This window comes from Tachysurus fulvidraco, chromosome 5, assembly GCF_022655615.1.
Source record: "Tachysurus fulvidraco isolate hzauxx_2018 chromosome 5, HZAU_PFXX_2.0, whole genome shotgun sequence".
Taxonomy (NCBI): domain Eukaryota; kingdom Metazoa; phylum Chordata; class Actinopteri; order Siluriformes; family Bagridae; genus Tachysurus; species Tachysurus fulvidraco.
Window position 1 is genome coordinate 13,019,074 of NC_062522.1, and position 17,631 is coordinate 13,036,704.

The following is a 17,631-nucleotide window of genomic DNA, read 5'->3' on the forward strand; positions in this document are numbered from 1 at the left end:
TTTTAATTTGCATTCAGAAGACTTTTAAACCGAAAACACCACAAGGTCTATTAACCCTATCATTTACTCATTTTAAAACTAAACATTTACTCAGATTAAAACTAATACAAACTCATAACATACAACATAATATATAATTTTATTTTATTTATTTATTTATTTTATTATTATTATTTTAAAAATATATCTTCAAATAGAAACAATATTTAAAATGCATGGAACTCAAATACACTATGATACAGTCGATTATTCCAAACAAGTAAACAGATTTTTAAAAACTTAGATTTGTTTATTTGTATTATTTGACAGAGTTTTTCCAGTATAATGATTCATCAATTCTAACCCCAAATACAAACTTCAAAATTTTATTATAATATTACTTAAAAAAAACTTTGAAACTTTTTCGTTGTAACTTTGAACAACGTTGTACTTAAGTATGTAACCTAATGAACCAGAGTTAATGTATCCAATGAGAGAGACTTAAGCACATATGTACGTCGCTCTGGATAAGGGCGTCTGCCAAACGCTGTAAATGTAAAATGTAAATGTAAATGTAAAATTGATGAAAAAATGTATCTTTTGGAAGCTACTTGCTCATTTTCCATAACAGTGTTTTGCACATAACTTTATTAACTTATTATAGCAGATACAGGCAAAAGTATCATGTTACATACGTATCTGTGTATGACAAACCAGACTAGAGAAGATTATAGACAAACTGGAATACCAATATTTGCATTAAAAAAATTTACATGGTCCAAATAATATAACAAGTCATAAGTTTCAGGGTAAATATGTTTCATTAAAATATACATATATATTTATACAATCTATATAATTTCATTAATTAGATAGACTATTTTTCTTTTGACAAAATAACAAACAGTTTTATAAATCTATTTGATGTAGTTGATTGTCAAAATATAAAATGATTATTTTAATCAAATTGATTAATCGTTTAGTTTGTAGCAATAATCATTGTACATTTGTATCATATGGCAATAGTTTATTTGTGTAATCACTTATTTAAAGGTTTAAAGGTATATTATTAATAACCAGTAATCAATTAAATATTATAAAATACTCGTGTAGTAATATAATGTAACATAATATTGCATGTAGTGTACATATAATAGTCGTAATACTGCTATAGTCTAGCTATCCAGTGATGTAGACCAGTGGTACGCGGTGGTACGCGGACCCCTAGTGGTCAGTGGCGTAATTGCACAGTAAAATAATTAGAAAATATTATTTTAGCTTTTAGTTGAAAAAAATCATTGTGATTGGATAGAAAATACGGAATGGCATGTGAGAGCAGGGGTAGAGGGTCCATGAGGCTGTTTTGAGATGTGATGGGGTCCAGTACTCCAAAGGGGTTGAGAACTGATGTAGACTGTAGACGATTATAGTCTTGGGAGAATGATGCACATTCCCATGTAATGGAATTTTTAGACGGTCCCTTTATGACGACCCTAATATAAAAGGCTGGTACAGTACCTGCGTTTCTAGAATTTCAGCTTTATACAGCTTCAACAGGAGATACTTGCTGAAAGGATATAATCAGTTTTACTTGCTTCTATTTCTTCTCCAGAGTAAGAAAATGCACATTTTGTACTTTTATTTCTTGAGAGATAGAAGAGAAAATCTTGAATGTACAGTCGATGTCTAATATGAATCTAACTCTAAATTTGGTTTAATGTTTAATGTGAATCAAACTCTAAATTAGGTTCAATGTCTAATATGAATCTAACTCTAAATTAGGTTTAATGTCTAATATGAATCTAAGTCTAAATTAGGTCCAATGTCTAATATGAATATAACTCTAAATTAGGTTCGATGTCTAATATGAATCTAATGCTAAATTAGGTTCAATGTTTAATATGAATCTAACTCTAAATTAGGTTCAATGTATAATATGAATCTAACTGTAAATTAGGATCAATGTTTAATATGAATCTAACTCTAAATTAGGTTCAATGTTTAATGTGAATCTAATGCTAAATTAGGTTCAATGTCTAATATGAATCTAACTCTAAATTAGGTTCAACTGGTGCAACTAGCTGCAGCCACATTTCATATAGTCTATACAGAGAGGGACACTGAAATGGAGACAGGGTCCACTGTGCGTGCTGTGAAGAGCTTAAAGGTTTTAATTGGGGACGAGGTTCGACCTGCACTCATCACCATAATGGATGGGAAGATTCATAACATCCTGACTGATCCAAGCACTGCTGCACAAGAAGGTGTAAAGGTGAACTATGATTATGTGTGAAATTATGTGGTAGACACACTGCTCTACAGGTTCCTGACTAAATGTACATATAGGAGTGTATTTTTACATTTTTTATTTGGCAGAGAGCCAACAACATATGGAAATAAACCTAATCTTCTCTTAGGGTAAAAATAAATCATTTATACTGACAACGGTAATGTGTTATTTTTTTTGTTTTGTTTTGTTTTTTATGTCTTTGCTTCATCCTCTGTATTAAGCAAACATTTTAACAATTTAAGGGTTTGGAACCAGAGAGGTTTAAGTGATGTTATGGAATGCAGTTCTTCATATTAAGCCCTTAATCACTAATCATTTACTCTTTCTATACTAACAGCTAACATAAGGACGTGTATTCCAAACATGCCATTTAATCATATTTAAAATTTGAGTTGCTGATAGTGTGAACACGTTTTGTGTGGAGATATTTATTTGGCTTTGCATTTTTTTGAAGGAGGTTCAGGTGTTAACATTTGCAGTCCAACAGTCAAATGTATTTAAATTTTGAACAGTAAATGTATTAACAGTATATTTTCTGTCACAGGATGACTTCAGGACAGAAAACATTCTGCTTTGTAGTTTCTTTGTAACTCCCAAAGCAACACTTGTTTTTGTCTTATTAACTTGATGACTGAATGATTGTTAATAGAATTCATAATATAATACTACAATGCAATGTATCATGATAATAGTAGTAGTAGTAGTAGTAGTAGTAGTAGTAGTAGTAGCCTTTATTGTCACTGGTCACAGGTACCAGCGAAATTAGCCATCAACCTGTCCATACATACAATACATACAATATGACAAGGGGGGACAGGACAGGAAGACAGGGGATTGAAAAGAAATACAGCATAATATGAGGGAAGGGAGGAGAAAAAAACAACCCCCAGACTATGCTCCTGTGAGGAGTATAGTGCGGGAACGGGAAAAACACCTCAGCAACATAAGCACATAAACAGTACGCCATAAACACGACTTGCAACAGGGGAGAGGGGTGGAGGTAATCCAGCACAGGCAAGCAGCCATCAGGTCCTGCAGCCTTTATCCTCGGAGCTGGTCACAGGCCCGCTTGTCAGACTGGTGGTACAAAGCGGCGAAGGCGTGGGATGGGGGGTGGGGAGTTAATGCATATCTTTAAACATGTGCGTGTGTGTGTGTTTGTGTGTGTGTGGTGTGTGTGTGTGTGTGTGTGTGTGTGTGTGTGTGTGTGTGTGTGTGTGTGTGTATGTATGTAAGTGTGTAGACCTGGAGAGTCACTGCTCCCGGCTTCAGTTCTCGGGGCCACAGTCTAGAGCCCTGCGCGGGACTGTTTTTATAAACCCGCACCCGCCCGCTCCCGCTGAATTTCTGACCAGGACCGCCCACACCCGCAAGCTGCGTGTTCCACTCCCGCCCGCACCCACAATGTTTGTGTCCACTCCCGCGGATTTTTTTCTTGAGAGCTTGTGAAAATATTTTCTGACTGCCCACTCCTGCCCGGGGCAAAGGTGAAACCGCCCGCTCCCACGAGATTTGCTTTGGGTCCCGCGGGTCCCACGAGAGCCCAATCCCAATGCAGCCCTCTACCACAGTCCGCAAGATTGTCATAGCGATACACAGCAAGTTGCCATGGAGACAGCCTTGATCAGGTCCCAGACAGTGTCAACAATCAGCAGGTGTCTGTGGAAATGGGGGGAGGAACGCAAGAGCGTCTCGCTGCAGTGCTCTTCCAAAGGAATTGTTGTTCCAACAGCAGCCTTGACCGAGGCCAGTGCTGGTTGAGGGGAGAGGAATCATGACGGGCAGCCTTGGGAGGTTTTGGACAGCTGTTACCGTTTTCTGATTTTCTCGATAAACCTAATACAGTCAGCAGAAGTCCTGTTATCATGGTTCCGAATAGGTAGATATCTTCAATGTCCTCCACGGAAAGAGCCGTCAGACACACGACCTGCCACCTCTCCCACGCTTCCATCGTATAGCCAGCTGCGAACTTTCCGTCAGGACAGTCAGGTTCCCGCGAACCCAAGCTCCTCGTCGAGAAGATGGTGTCAATTGCGTTGAGAGACCAGTTTATCAAATCCATATTCAGACTTTTAGTTTGGAGAGCAGTGCGGAGAGAGTCTCTCAAAGTATAAGACAATAGACGAGACAAGAGGAGCAAAGCAGGGAAAGTAAGGGGGAGTGAGAGGGAGAGAAAATGCAACCGCCTTCTTTGAGAAGAGAAGAGAATAGGTTGTTCTGCAGACATTACACAATATTAAATTTAGCTATAAATGGGTAAACATTATGACATGTCATTCTGTAATTTAAATGTAAACTTTAACAAATTGTTGCCATAGACAAAGACAAACTGGACTAGCAAATGTTGCATTATGTACAAAATGTACATGGTCCTATTAGTATAACACGAGTTATAGGTTTTCATGGTAAATATGTGTAATTAAAACATACATATATTTTTAATATAATTTTATTATTTATATACACTATTTTTCTTTTTGCAAAATAAAACATTAAAAAAGGCAGGTCTAAAAATCTATTTGCTGTAGTTGATTGTCAAAACATATATATATTTTAAATATTTTATATTAAAATTTATTAATTAAATATATTAATAAATAAAATATTTAATTTAGTAGAATATAGAGTCGAATAATAGAGTTTATTATTGTACATTTGTATCATGTGACACAATGAGTTTATATGTGTAATCACATATTTAATGGTATATTATTAATAATCATGAATCAGTTAAATACTATTAAATATTAAATACTACTAAAATTATAATAACAATAGAAATAATAGTATAATTATTATTATTGTCATTCTGTAATTTATACTGTACATGTAACCCTTAACAAATTGTTGCCATATGAGAGGAAAAAAATATTTTGGGATATGCTGTTATTCAATCACCATCCCTTTTACTCTATTTAATTTTACATACTTCTGTTCACATCTGTCATTATGAATATAGCCTAATAACCTTTATTTTGAAGATAAAGTTCTCCTTTTCTTGCATGGTAAGCATGCAGTATGTGCTGTGTGTGTAGGTGCTGGATGTGGGTGACAGTGTGGTTATGCCAGGTTTAGTGGACTGTCATGTTCATGTCAATGAACCTGGTCGTACTTCTTGGGAAGGCTACAGGACTGCAACACGAGCAGCAGCAGCAGGAGGGGTGACTACTATTGTAGACATGCCCCTGTAAGAACACACACACACACACACACACACACACACACACACACACACACACACACACACACACACACACACACACACACACACACACACACACACACACACACACACACACACACACACACACACACACACTGTATGATCTCATATAGACATGTGGCCCTTCAACACAGTCCATAAGTGACTAATTACATAAATATGATAAACAAAAATGTGTTGTCTAATGTAGCATCTAAGCTTCATGACTTAGTGTAAATGAAAAAGAAAAAAACTAAAAACTTGGCTCATTGTCATCCATAGCAATAGCATACCACCAACAACAAGTCTTGTGAACTTTCATGAAAAGTTGCAAGCTGCTACTGGGCAGTGTTTTGTGGACACAGCATACTGGGGTGGCGTTGTCCCTGGAAACCAAGTACTATCTTTTCCTTTATATATTAAGCAGATATTAATCTCTTTTGTTAAATGACACTAAAATGTATTACTTTTTGCATCATCTAACTTGCTCTTGTCTCAATTTTGTGTTTGTGTATTTTAAAATACATTTTATAGCAGTAACTGTAGTGGCCCAGATCAATGACCCATCTATAACTAAGTAACAAAATAAGAGATAAGCAATGTATTCATTCAGAATTGGCTTTATTTAGGGCTTGAAATTGAACTAAATTTTCAACTTTGTTTCTTCTTTGTGTCCTCCTTTCTATCTCTCTGAGCCTTTAGTTGGAGCTGAGGCCCATGGTACAGGCCGGAGTGGCTGGATTCAAGTGCTTTCTCATCCACAGTGGAGTTGAGGAATTTCCTCATGTTAGCGAGAAGGACCTGCATGCTGCAATGAAGCAACTCCAGGGCACAAAAAGTGTTTTACTGGTGAGCAACTAGCTGATGATTCTTCACTGACTGTTTGGTTTCTGTGGCTTCTCTCTCAGATCTCTGCACTCATTAAATATCCCAAATTTTTGGAGCAAAACATTGTGAGAACAGGGTGAATGTAATTATTATTAACGAAATGGTTCATTATGAGAGCTCTGTACTCATTATTGTGAGTTTAAGATGCAACAGCATACATAGACACATAAATACAAATATTATTTAATGAATAGTTCATTTTCATATCATTTGAAAAACCTATTAAGGAAGGGGTAAAGGGTGGATCCACAAGTGTGGACTTTTTCACTACTACTTTCACTGCTATGATTCTGTTCCCTGCTGTATTTAGTTTCACGCAGAACAGGAGGTCCATCCACCCGCAGCAGAGGAGGGGGGTAAGAAAATATTGGTTTTCTTAGTATGCATGTAATAATAAATGCATCATTCTAAAAAAATATATTTACTACAATTGGCCTCATGTGTAACCCCAATACAAATAAATGTATGTTTATTCATTTGATTTATTCCAAAGTAAATTCTTTCTTGCTCAGATCCATGTGAATACTCAACGTTTCTGAGGTCCAGACCAGATGTCATGGAGCTGGAGGCCATTCAGACTGTAACACAACTCTGCCTTCAGTACCAGTCAGTCAACCAACATTTAGTCCATTAATTTATTGATCATTTGAAATTTTATTATTTTAACAGTGTTTCTTTATAAAATTGAAATTAGTTTATGTTCTGATATCATTAGCTTAAAGACACACAACAGATTTTGCGATCTTTTATAGAGTGAGATGCCACATTGTTCACCTGTCATCAGCCGAGCCTCTGGGGCTGATCCGAGCAGCTCGACAGGCTGGAGCTCCATTAACAGTGGAGACAACACACCACTATCTCACCCTGAACTCAGAGAACATCCCATCAGGGGCCACACAGTTCAAGTGTTGTCCTCCTATTCGGAACAGAGCCAACCAGGTTAAATAACACAGATTTGTGAATCATTTCTTCCCGAACAGATCAGATATTAGTGCAGAAACTGGTCTACAGTTTTTACAGTTTTAACTTGTTCAGAGGAAGTTGCATAAGAGAAGCTCTATTTAAAACTAAGGATATTAATTAGCAGAGTATTAACTTGTTTTAAATTGAAAAACGTAAATGTTGATATGGTGAAGCCAAAAAGAGTCCATTTAATTTTTTAGGGAAGGGATTTATTTTGTAACAGTCAGTAGGTTTGCCATTGGAAACCCAGAGGGTTTTTGCCTTTTCCAGTATCTTTGTAACATGCCATGCTGTGCTTTATTTTTTTATTTTTATTTTTTTTTTTTTATCAATTTTAAGAAAATGAGAAAGATAAAACAGAGAAGCTAGTGAGAGTGCAGGTGCTGATACATGATAACAGTAATTAGCTTAATCTTTTCTAATTTCAACCATTAATCCCTGAGAGTGATGGCTTATGTATGCTTTATAACATTTCTTGAATTCTGTGTTTGGGTCATTTGTATACTAATCAACAGAGGAAAAGAAATCAAAGCCTTTCTTCTCAAACAGCATGGCAGATATTGAGATGAGTGGATAATTTAAGTTTAGCTTTTGGTAGACTTGTACAGTAATTCAATTTTAAATTATATTCATGAAAATAAAGCCATGGTAAACAAAACAAACAAATTTAAATATGGCAAGAAAGAGTTTTTTGTTAATATCATTATTATTACTATTCTTATTACTAGGAGCAACTGTGGTGTGCACTAAGAGCTGGTGATATTGACATGGTCGTATCTGATCACTCGCCTTGCACTCCTGAGCTGAAGCGGTTGGACAGTGGGGATTTCACCCAGGCATGGGGTGGCATTTCTTCTCTCCAGTTTGGTATGTTTTTTGGGTCAAAGTTCTGCTAGATTCAAAGAGCACTTTAACACTGGCTCATGGTCTGTTTACTTGACCAATCTAATAATTTACAGCCACATGTTTAAAGATCAGCATAAAATGACTACTCAAATAACACTCTATTCTAACTGTGCTCAAAAACAATAACTAATACCTTTTTGTTATGTTATCATATAAAAGTTAAAAGTATAGATAAAAGATAAATAGATAAAAGTTGTAAATTGTGAGTTAATACTGTAGAAAATACTGTAGAATATTGCTGTTACCAAATTCTGTAAAACTGACAAAAATATATCAGGTTTTGAACCAAATTTCAGTTTTGGGTTTCAAACATACTTAGACACTTTAACTTAAAAAGGCTATTAGTATATTTCACCAAAATGGAAATGTTGGTGGAAATGATTTTAGTTAAGAATTGTTTTCAATACTGAAGGCTTTCTGTGTGTCTAAGCTGTCAGTTTTACACATGTGTAAGTGTTATAAATTGTCAGCAGGCTAGTATTTATTAGTAGTAGGTATTTTATGTATTATATACTAAATGTAATGTAAATTAATAACAGTTGCTTTCACACAATGTGTTGGGTGTCTTTCAGTGGTATTTCCTCCAGTTTTAATCAGATTGGTAGATACTTCTGTGTGGTAATGAAACAGACATAAGCTTTCAGATTGTATGTAAATAATGACTTAATAATGAAAATACTGTACCCAAGTTGAAATGTAATTAAGTGTCAGTCTGTAAAATGCTAAATCTTTACATTTGGATAAGATGTATTCGAACATATTTCAGTTCTAACTTGAAGTTTATATCTTTTTTAGAATAATATAGAATATAAAGAAACTATAGGAAAATTAAATATGCATATATTTAGATTCTGTGTGATTCACAACCCATTTGTATCTCTTTTTTTCAAGGTCTGCCTTTGTTTTGGACCTCAGCTCATAAGAGAGGTTTTGCTTTTCCTGATGTTGTAAAACTCCTGTGCAAAGAACCTGCACGTCTTTGTCGCCTTGACAACCAAAAAGGCAGCCTCATGCCAGGTTATGATGCAGATTTAGTCATCTGGGATCCAGAGAAGGAATTTACAGTGAGTAAAGGAGGATTTTCTATTTCACAGCACTCTACCTGTGTGTTAATATCCACCTGTAACAGAATTAATAATTGGGGTGTTTTTGTATTAGCAATCTCAATGTTTTAAAGCTTACTTCTAATAACCTTTGAAATCTAATAAAATATGTAATATCTATGTAAGACATATTTGTGATTATATGCAGTACACTGAATATAACCTGTACTTCTTGTCATGTTCTAGGTAAAAGAGGAAAACATACATTTTAAAAATAAAGTGAGTGACTTATTTATTCTTTATTTCTGAGCACAAGGTGCTTGGACTTAACCTTAACACTTTTTTTACTCTGTTTTCAGCTGACTCCATATAGGGGCTTGACTTTATGTGGGGAAGTGAAGGGTACAATTGTTCGAGGAAAACTTGTGTACTTCAATGGCTCCTTTAGTCCTCAGCCACTAGGACAGAATTTACTCATAAATCAGACACTAAAGGCTTCCCTGTGAAACTCCTTCAATTCAACCACTTGCTTCACATCCCAAGATTTTTTCTAGTCTTCCCTCCAATTCTTAAGGAGTATTTCTTTCTCTTTATAGATGTTCTATGGACGTGGCTCTGTTGGATTAAGGGCCTGTAAAGTCTGTTTCATGTTACACGATTGTACTGTTACATGATCAAAAATGTGCTTTTACTTTTACTAATTCCAAGTCCAGCGGTTATTACATTAGTTTGCATTTATGGATGTGGTAGCTTAGTTGTTAAGGTGTTGGAATACTGATCTGAAGGTTGTGAGTTTGAAACCCAGGGCCACCAAGCTGCTACTGCCGGGCCCCTGAACAAGGCCCTTATCCAACAATTGCTTAGCTGTATATGAAATAATTGTAAGTCGCTGTAGATAAGGACATCCGCCAAATACTATAACTGTACATATTACAATATAATATAGTTAAATCATATTCATGTGTAATGCATTAAGGGCCACAATTAAAACCACAATATAAATAACTCAATAAAGAAGGTGTGATTTATGGCAATAAAAGATATTGATTACCGGAAAACTGAAAACATTAGTGGCAAGAAAGCAAAGCTCTGTATTTTAGTTTTCGTTCCTCTGCCTCTCTAAAGTCATGTTTGTGTTAGAGGGGGAATAAGTTAATGATTGACATGCAGTGATCACCGGAGCATGTAATATGTAATCGAATATCTAAACACCATCCTATAATTCCTTCTTAAAGTATTTACATCATAAAATGTAAATTTTCATCTTCATACATAATAAACTGAATTTGAATAAATTGAATGTAAAATTTTCTATTTTAAAAATCCTTTGGCAAAAGGATTACCTTCAATAAATTCCAAAATAAATGCCACACATTTTGCATCACATTTTACATTTGGTATTTATAAAAACACTAATTTTATTAAAATCTTTTAAAAGGCATAGTATTTAATAGTATATTTAAAGGTTATTTTAACATATTTAATATGGCTTTAAATAAAGAGATAATATTCTTAGAGAATAAAATGAGCATGTATTACCTTCTGTAATCTATTTCACATTAACTCTTGTTGATATGCAAATGATCACAGTGCATAAGTTTGCATCATGGAGTTTGGACACTTTCCACTAAAATCGTTGGACTAATGGACCTGATTGTGAAACACTGTTTTGACACCATTAATCATCCATACAGATTACACACTTGTCCGCTTCATTGCTTTTTCCTGCTGTGACATTAGAGCAGCTTCTTTGTCTCTCCAGTATGTCATTGCTCTCTGTCCCAGCACCACAATGTCTCTTACAACCCTTTGCGGTCCCGCACCGGCTTCTGCTGGGACCGGGGCCCTCCAACGTGCCTGCTCGGATTGTTACAGCTGCATGCCAACCGATGTTAGGACACCTGCACCCCGAGACTATAGAGGTACACTTATCATTAATGTTAATTTTGGTTCATCATACAATCAATTAGAAAAAATGATTATTTTTAGATTTTTAGAATAATATTTCACTTCAGAGTCAGTTGTATTTGTTTTTGTGCCAATCCTATTAATTAAATATTTTATTCATATTTGTTAGTTTTATATATACAATATAAATATTTTTAATTGTATTTAAATTTTATTGCACTAGTGATTAGATTGATAGGTGTTTTTTAATTTGAATCAGTTACTTAATATTTCTCTACAATATATATATATATATATATATATATATATATATATGTGTGTGTGTGTGTGTGTGTGTGTGTGTGTGTGTGTGTGTATGTATATATATATATATATATATATATATATATATATATATATATATATATATATATATATATATATATATATATATATAGGGTATCCTGCAGTTTGGCATAGAGAGACATCATTGTACAGCCCTTTATTTAGTACTTATTCCCAATGTTGAATGTATCTGTTATTTTTTATGTATAACCTAGATTATGGATCAGATCAAGAGTGGGATCCAGTATGCTTTTCAGACTAAGAATCGCATGACTCTGGCAGTGAGTGGGCCGGGTCACGCTGCTATGGAGTGTGCTATCTTTAACTCAGTGGAGCCTGGAGAAAGCGTACTCATTGCAGTCAACGGCATCTGGGGGGAGAGAGCTGCTGAAATTGCAAAGAGAATAGGTCTGGAACTGTTAATCGTGGGAGAATCATCTACAATACTACATTTATTCAGCATTAATTCGTTGTTTATGAATATACAAATATCTCAACCCACAGTCAACTGATGAATTCTTGATGTGTAACAGGTGCCAATGTGAACACCATTGTAACCTCAGCAGGCAGGTTCTTCACAAACAATGAAATCGAGCAGGTAAAACCATAGCAGGTCTGCATGCTGTATTAAAAATGCTATGTTTTTGAGATTTGTGGGATAAGTATATGACGTCAGTATTTTGTGTTTATAGGCATTAGCCAAATATAAGCCAGTTCTGCTCTTCCTTACACATGGAGAGTCTTCTACAGGAGTGCTCCACCCCATAGACGGCATTGGCGAGCTTTGTCACAAGTGAGGAAAAAAGACTGGTGTATTCCGTGCATCCATTAACCTTTTACATGCCTGCTTTATTCATCCTCCTTGCAGTTCACTGTAATTCTTTTACTTACGTGCTTACTGTTGCCTCTCAGGTATGGTTGTTTGTTCTTGGTGGACTCTGTTGCAGCACTTGGAGGTAGTCCAATCTACATGGACAAGCAAGGTATTTTGGTATATTGGCCCCTTTTGTTAAAATATTTTTGGGAAACTTTACAGAAAATATTTATCAAATAATATGTTATTCTTCTGTTAATAAAATAATTACAGCAAGATTATGAGACTGTATGCTTTCACAGTTGCTAATAACATCTAAAGCAACAATGCAGAACTACATCAACAAGACAAAAAAAAATCTTTTTATGCCAAAAAGAGGCAAAAAATCAGAAATAAGGAAAAAAGAAGAAAAAGAAAAGAAAATGTCAAGTATATTAATGCAACTTGTACAATAAATCAGAATCAGAATCAGATTTATTGGCCAAGTGTGTTGACACACACAACGAATTTGGTTTCAGCAGTTTGTGACTCTCAAAAGTACAGACATAAATAACACTATACTATACAAACTATACAAGAAAACAATGCAGACGATGAGATACAATATAGACAGAATGAGTATAAAATATGAATATAAAATGAATAAAATATATAAAATATGAATATAGAATATGAATGATCAGTTATCTACATATTGTGCAATATTATGCTTTTTGTGCAATATATACAGCAGTAGTGTGTGTAATATATACAGATGATAATGCATTTCTTATAGATATGAAGCAGGGAATATAATTATGGTGAGTTGTTGATCAGGGTGATTGCCTGGGGAAAGAAACTGTTCCCTGTGTCTGGCAGTTTTAGCAAGCATAGTTCTGTAGTGCCTGCCAGAAGGGAGAAGCTGAAAGAGGTTGTGTCCAGGATGCGAAAGGTCAGTAGTGATTTTCCCTGCCCGGTTTCTGGCTCTTGTGTCGTACAAGTCCTGGAGAGTGGGCAGGAGGGTGCCAATTATGTTTTTTTGTTGTTGTTGTACAATGAAGCAGTGTGTATATTGATTTCCTTTGTGTTTTTGTACTAAAAACATCACACATCTGAGTTATATAGACTTTGCGGCTTCCCAAACTTAAAAGCAAATTGTGGATTTTGCAGATATTGACATTTTGTACACTGGCTCTCAGAAAGTCCTAAATGCACCTCCAGGAACTGCACCAATCTCCTTCAGTGAGAGAGCATGGTGAGATAAAACTCTCTACATTAGAGAAACGTTTTAAAATTTGAGTATACATTTTCATATAAACCTCAGCTGAAATGATAATTTCCTGTTTCTCATTTTTGACAGCCATAAAATCTTCAACAGGAAGACAAAACCAGTGTCTTATTTTCTGGACCTGAACTGGCTGGCCAGATACTGGGGCTGCGATGGGAAACCTGCTCGCATGTAAATTTTTCTTTTAACTGTCATTGATGAATGACTTCTAAAGTCATTCATATAACTAGCTAAATTCTAGCTAAACTTCTCTCTTTAGAGTATTTGCAGTCAACAGGCCCAGAATCCATTTGTACTTAAATTCATGTTGTTGATTAGAGCAACTGGAAAATAATACAATGCATTGTGACTGGACTACACTTTTCTTTTACATTTGACTGAATGACTGAATTCATGATAATGCTGGTCAGGGACACAGTGGATCTGGAACCTTTCCTAGAAACCTTGGTTGGGAGCTAGGAATATTCAAGGGATGGGGCAAGGATGCAGTACACCATACAAACACACATCCAATAACTTATTAATTTTAGAGTAGTCATTCAAACCCCTGGCATGCTTTTGAGAGGTGGGAGGAAACCAGAGAACCTAATACAGATATGAGAGAATATGTAAAACTCCACACATACAGTAACTGGAGCTCAGGATCAAACTGCAGACCATCTTTACTTGCTTGCCATTATGCAGCCAGTCAGTGAATTCAGTTAAAGCAAATATTAAAACTATACTAAACTAAATTATGTGTTCATTTTGCTAATTTAACAATTTCACTGTGTTGTATACCTTTAGCCAAAGGCCTAGGCAACTTATTTAATAAGACTATTAAGACTATTAATAAGGTATTTAATAAGACTAACCTATTCAGACAGGAAATTGTGGCAAAATTTGTGCTCAAATCTAAAAGTGCAGAATTGCCAAGAATGTCTTTGTATGCGGTTGTGTTACAGTTTCCCTTCACCTGTACTAAGGGGTTCAAACCTGTTTCAGTGAGAACTGTACAGAGCCCTGACCTTAACCCCACTGAACTCCTTTGAGATGAAATGGAAAGTCAACTGCAACCCCAGGCATCCCATGCGGATCAAAAACAAATCCACGCAGCCATACTTCTAAATATAGTGGAAAAAAATCCCAGTATGGGAGTAGTTCTAGTACTTTTGTAGGAGAAGTGTATCTGAGGTTGCTTGGTGCCTGGGATATTTGTTAGGAGCATGTTTCTTGTACTTACTTACTGATTCCTGAGTAAGGTATGCTCTTTTTATAGTTATCATCACACTGGACCTGTAACTGCATTATACAGTCTGAGAGAAGGTCTTGCCATCCTTGCAGAAAAGGTGAGAATTCCCTTTGTCCTATATCCATCACTCTAATAAGGATACTGTTTATAATAACTAGAGCCAGGATGACTATTGACTAAAGGTACTACAAGGCACAAAAGCACAGTCAAGTTTTATAAATAAATTTTATATCTTGATAACTTGGCTTTTTTTTAGGGGCTTGAAAAATCATGGAAACAACACAAAGATGTGGCCGAGTACTTCCATACAGGCATAGAGAAGATGGGTCTCAAGCTCTTTGTGGAGGAGAAGGTAGGACTGTTTGGTCTGGTTGTTCAGAAGGTGTTATTTCATTTTCTATAACAGCAGATCTGACAAGTAGTGCCAGTTGTAATTCAACTGTTCAGTTTACAGTATAATAATGCATTTGTTCTTAGTTAATGTTCTAAGTTATCCTTTCTGTAGTATCACTGAATGGTTTGAACACCGTAGGCATCGGTTGTTATAAAATATCTCTTTTGAGACATGCAGTTGAGATATTTTTTAATCATATTGTATCATAAATTTGCAACAGTAATTTGTAATTTATAGGGAGAAAAAGCCAGTGAGCTAGAATAGTGTTTATGGCTGCTAGATGCTTTTATATTTATATATTATTCTCTCTCAGATCCACATTAGAAAATTATCAGCTTATTCTTTGCATCAGGTTGTACTATTAGTTGTTTTACTCTATAAAAGTGATTTATTCCTTACTGATATAATTTTCCAATTGTTGTCAACATTGTACTATTTTTAACCTGAAGGTTTCTTGTATTCTCTGACAGAAAGCAAGATTGCCCACAGTTACTACAATAGTATCACCTCCAGGTTATGACTGGAAAGAAATTACAGGCTTTATTATGAAGAATTGCAACATAGAAATCTCTGGAGGTCTTGGGCCATCAGTTGGAATGGTAATGGTTGTATATCGTTAATATACTAGTTGTATCAGTAATGTACCAGTTCTATTGAATAATTTCTTTCCTTTATGTGGGTTATGCATGTGTCTCTGATTCATACTCTTGTTTGCAGGTACTACGTGTGGGTCTGATGGGCTGTAACAGCAGAAAGGACCATGTAGACATGATTTTAGAGGCTCTTTCTGATGCACTGAAACACTGCCACAAGAGTAAAGTGTAACAACACATCTTGTGTGGCAAATAACTGTTACTGTAAAATTAACATATTAAACTATATAATAAACTGTATAATGTCTGAAATATAGTCTTAATTTGAAATCTCCAATCTGTTTTATGAATCTCCAATAACACAGTTTCTCTGATAATAGTTTTACCTAAAATACTTTATAATAATAATTTTTAAATTGTTAATCTCAGAATTTGTATTAAATATCTACCACGAACAAATATTATAAATATAATAAATAAAGTAAAGTTAAATCTGAGCTTGGAAGTTTGTGAACCCTAGTCCTAAGTCCTAAAAGCAGACAAAGTGAACCTAATCAAACAAATCAGAAAAATATATTATACTTGGTTATTCAGAATCTGTGAGTGGCAAAGTATGTGAACATCTAAGATTAGTATTTGAAGGTCATCTGATTTTAATAAATGGAATGACAATCAAGTGTCTGTGAGTGCCCTGTTTTATTCAAAGAACTGGGATATATCAAAATCTGACTTTCACAAAATGTGTTTGTGGAAGTGGATCATGGCGAATACAAGGGAGATTTCTGAGGCCTTCAGAAAAAGAGTTATTGTTGCTTATTTGGCAGGAAAAGGTTACAAAAAGATCTCCAAAGAATTTGGATTCCAAAAATCTATAGTCAGTCAGATTCTATACAAATGGAGGAAATTTAAGACCGTTGCTACCCTCCTTAGAAGTATTCAACAAACAAAGATCACTCCAAAAACAAGACATGTAATAGTTTTTTGGATCAGAAGGAACCAAGGATAACCTCTATTCCATAAAAGCATCTCTTACTATCTTTGGTTAATGTTAATGTTCATGAGTCTGCCATCAGGTGAACACTGAACAAAGCAACTACTTTCCAAAAAGCACAATGCTGCCCATGAAGTTTGCTAGATCATGTGAACTAGCCAGAGGACTAGTGGATTTGTGGATGAATGGTACCAAACTAAAAAGACGAAAATAAATACGTTTCTGAGAAAGGAAAATATTAAATTGTAGCATAAGACCCTTATACCATCTGTGAAATATGGTGGTGGTGGTAGTATGATTCTTTGGGCCTGACTACAGTATTCTTTGGGCTGGACTACAGTTCAGTGTTCAACACCATAATTCCCTCTATGCTCACCTCTAAGTTGGAGGTCCTGGGACTCAGCCTGCTACTGTGTCAATGGATCTCCAACTTCCTGGCAGAGAGACCACAAGCCATATGGGTGGGCAAACACAGCTCATCCACCCTCACCCTCAGCACTGGAGCTTCCCAGGGTTGTGTTCTGAGCCCCCTGCTGTACTCACTGTACACATATGGCTGTGTGGCAACTTCCAACTCCACCACCATCCACCATCATCAAGTTTGCTGACGACATACATATATACACACACCTGCATACACACACGCATATATATATATATATATATATATATATATATATATATATATATATATATATATATATATATATATATATATATACAATTAAAGTTTAGCGTGGAAAAACTGCATGGGATGATATGAGGAAGAGGAGAGGAACCAGGCTCAGAAGAGAACCCATCCTCATTTGGGTGACACTGGACAGTAGATAATGTAAAA

At 35.3% G+C, this 17,631-nt stretch overlaps 2 protein-coding genes across 3 annotated transcripts; both read left to right on the plus strand.

The window, feature by feature from the left end:
* The first annotated feature begins 1,436 nt into the window (after nucleotides 1-1,436).
* zgc:103559 (Allantoinase, mitochondrial) lies at nucleotides 1,437-10,566 on the plus strand. Of its 2 annotated transcripts, XM_047814085.1 has the most exons (12): nucleotides 1,437-1,592; nucleotides 2,042-2,251; nucleotides 5,305-5,456; nucleotides 5,754-5,868; nucleotides 6,174-6,320; nucleotides 6,670-6,715; nucleotides 6,872-6,965; nucleotides 7,112-7,298; nucleotides 8,051-8,189; nucleotides 9,120-9,292; nucleotides 9,518-9,550; nucleotides 9,631-10,566. In XM_047814085.1, the coding sequence occupies exons 2-12, from the start codon at nucleotides 2,105-2,107 to the stop codon at nucleotides 9,775-9,777; spliced, it is 1,380 nt and encodes a 459-aa protein (XP_047670041.1). In that variant the 5' UTR covers nucleotides 1,437-1,592; nucleotides 2,042-2,104; the 3' UTR covers nucleotides 9,778-10,566. The 2 variants fall into 2 exon arrangements, with proteins under 2 accessions (XP_047670041.1, XP_027002916.2); XM_027147115.2 differs by lacking the exon at nucleotides 2,042-2,251 and having other exon boundaries at nucleotides 1,446-1,592.
* Nucleotides 10,567-10,789: 223 nt separating this feature from the next.
* agxta (alanine--glyoxylate and serine--pyruvate aminotransferase a) lies at nucleotides 10,790-16,478 on the plus strand. The gene is made up of 11 exons (XM_027147116.2): nucleotides 10,790-11,193; nucleotides 11,719-11,911; nucleotides 12,037-12,101; nucleotides 12,196-12,296; nucleotides 12,416-12,486; nucleotides 13,467-13,551; nucleotides 13,657-13,755; nucleotides 14,843-14,912; nucleotides 15,072-15,167; nucleotides 15,680-15,808; nucleotides 15,927-16,478. Exons 1-11 carry the CDS (start codon nucleotides 11,035-11,037, stop codon nucleotides 16,032-16,034), a joined length of 1,176 nt encoding a protein of 391 aa, XP_027002917.2. The 5' UTR covers nucleotides 10,790-11,034; the 3' UTR covers nucleotides 16,035-16,478.
* The last annotated feature ends 1,153 nt before the right edge of the window (nucleotides 16,479-17,631 follow it).

Coding starts and splice junctions, on each gene's coding strand:
- zgc:103559 (XM_047814085.1), top strand. CDS start 2,105: ATGGAGACAGGGTCCACTGTGCGTGCTGTGAAGAGCTTAAAGGTTTTA. Junction 5,457..5,753: donor ACTATTGTAGACATGCCCCT/GTAAGAACACAC, acceptor TGTCATCCATAG/CAATAGCATACCACCAACAA. Junction 8,190..9,119: donor CATTTCTTCTCTCCAGTTTG/GTATGTTTTTTG, acceptor CTTTTTTTCAAG/GTCTGCCTTTGTTTTGGACC.
- agxta (XM_027147116.2), top strand. CDS start 11,035: ATGTCATTGCTCTCTGTCCCAGCACCACAATGTCTCTTACAACCCTTT. Junction 11,912..12,036: donor TGAAATTGCAAAGAGAATAG/GTCTGGAACTGT, acceptor GATGTGTAACAG/GTGCCAATGTGAACACCATT. Junction 15,168..15,679: donor AGCTCTTTGTGGAGGAGAAG/GTAGGACTGTTT, acceptor ATTCTCTGACAG/AAAGCAAGATTGCCCACAGT.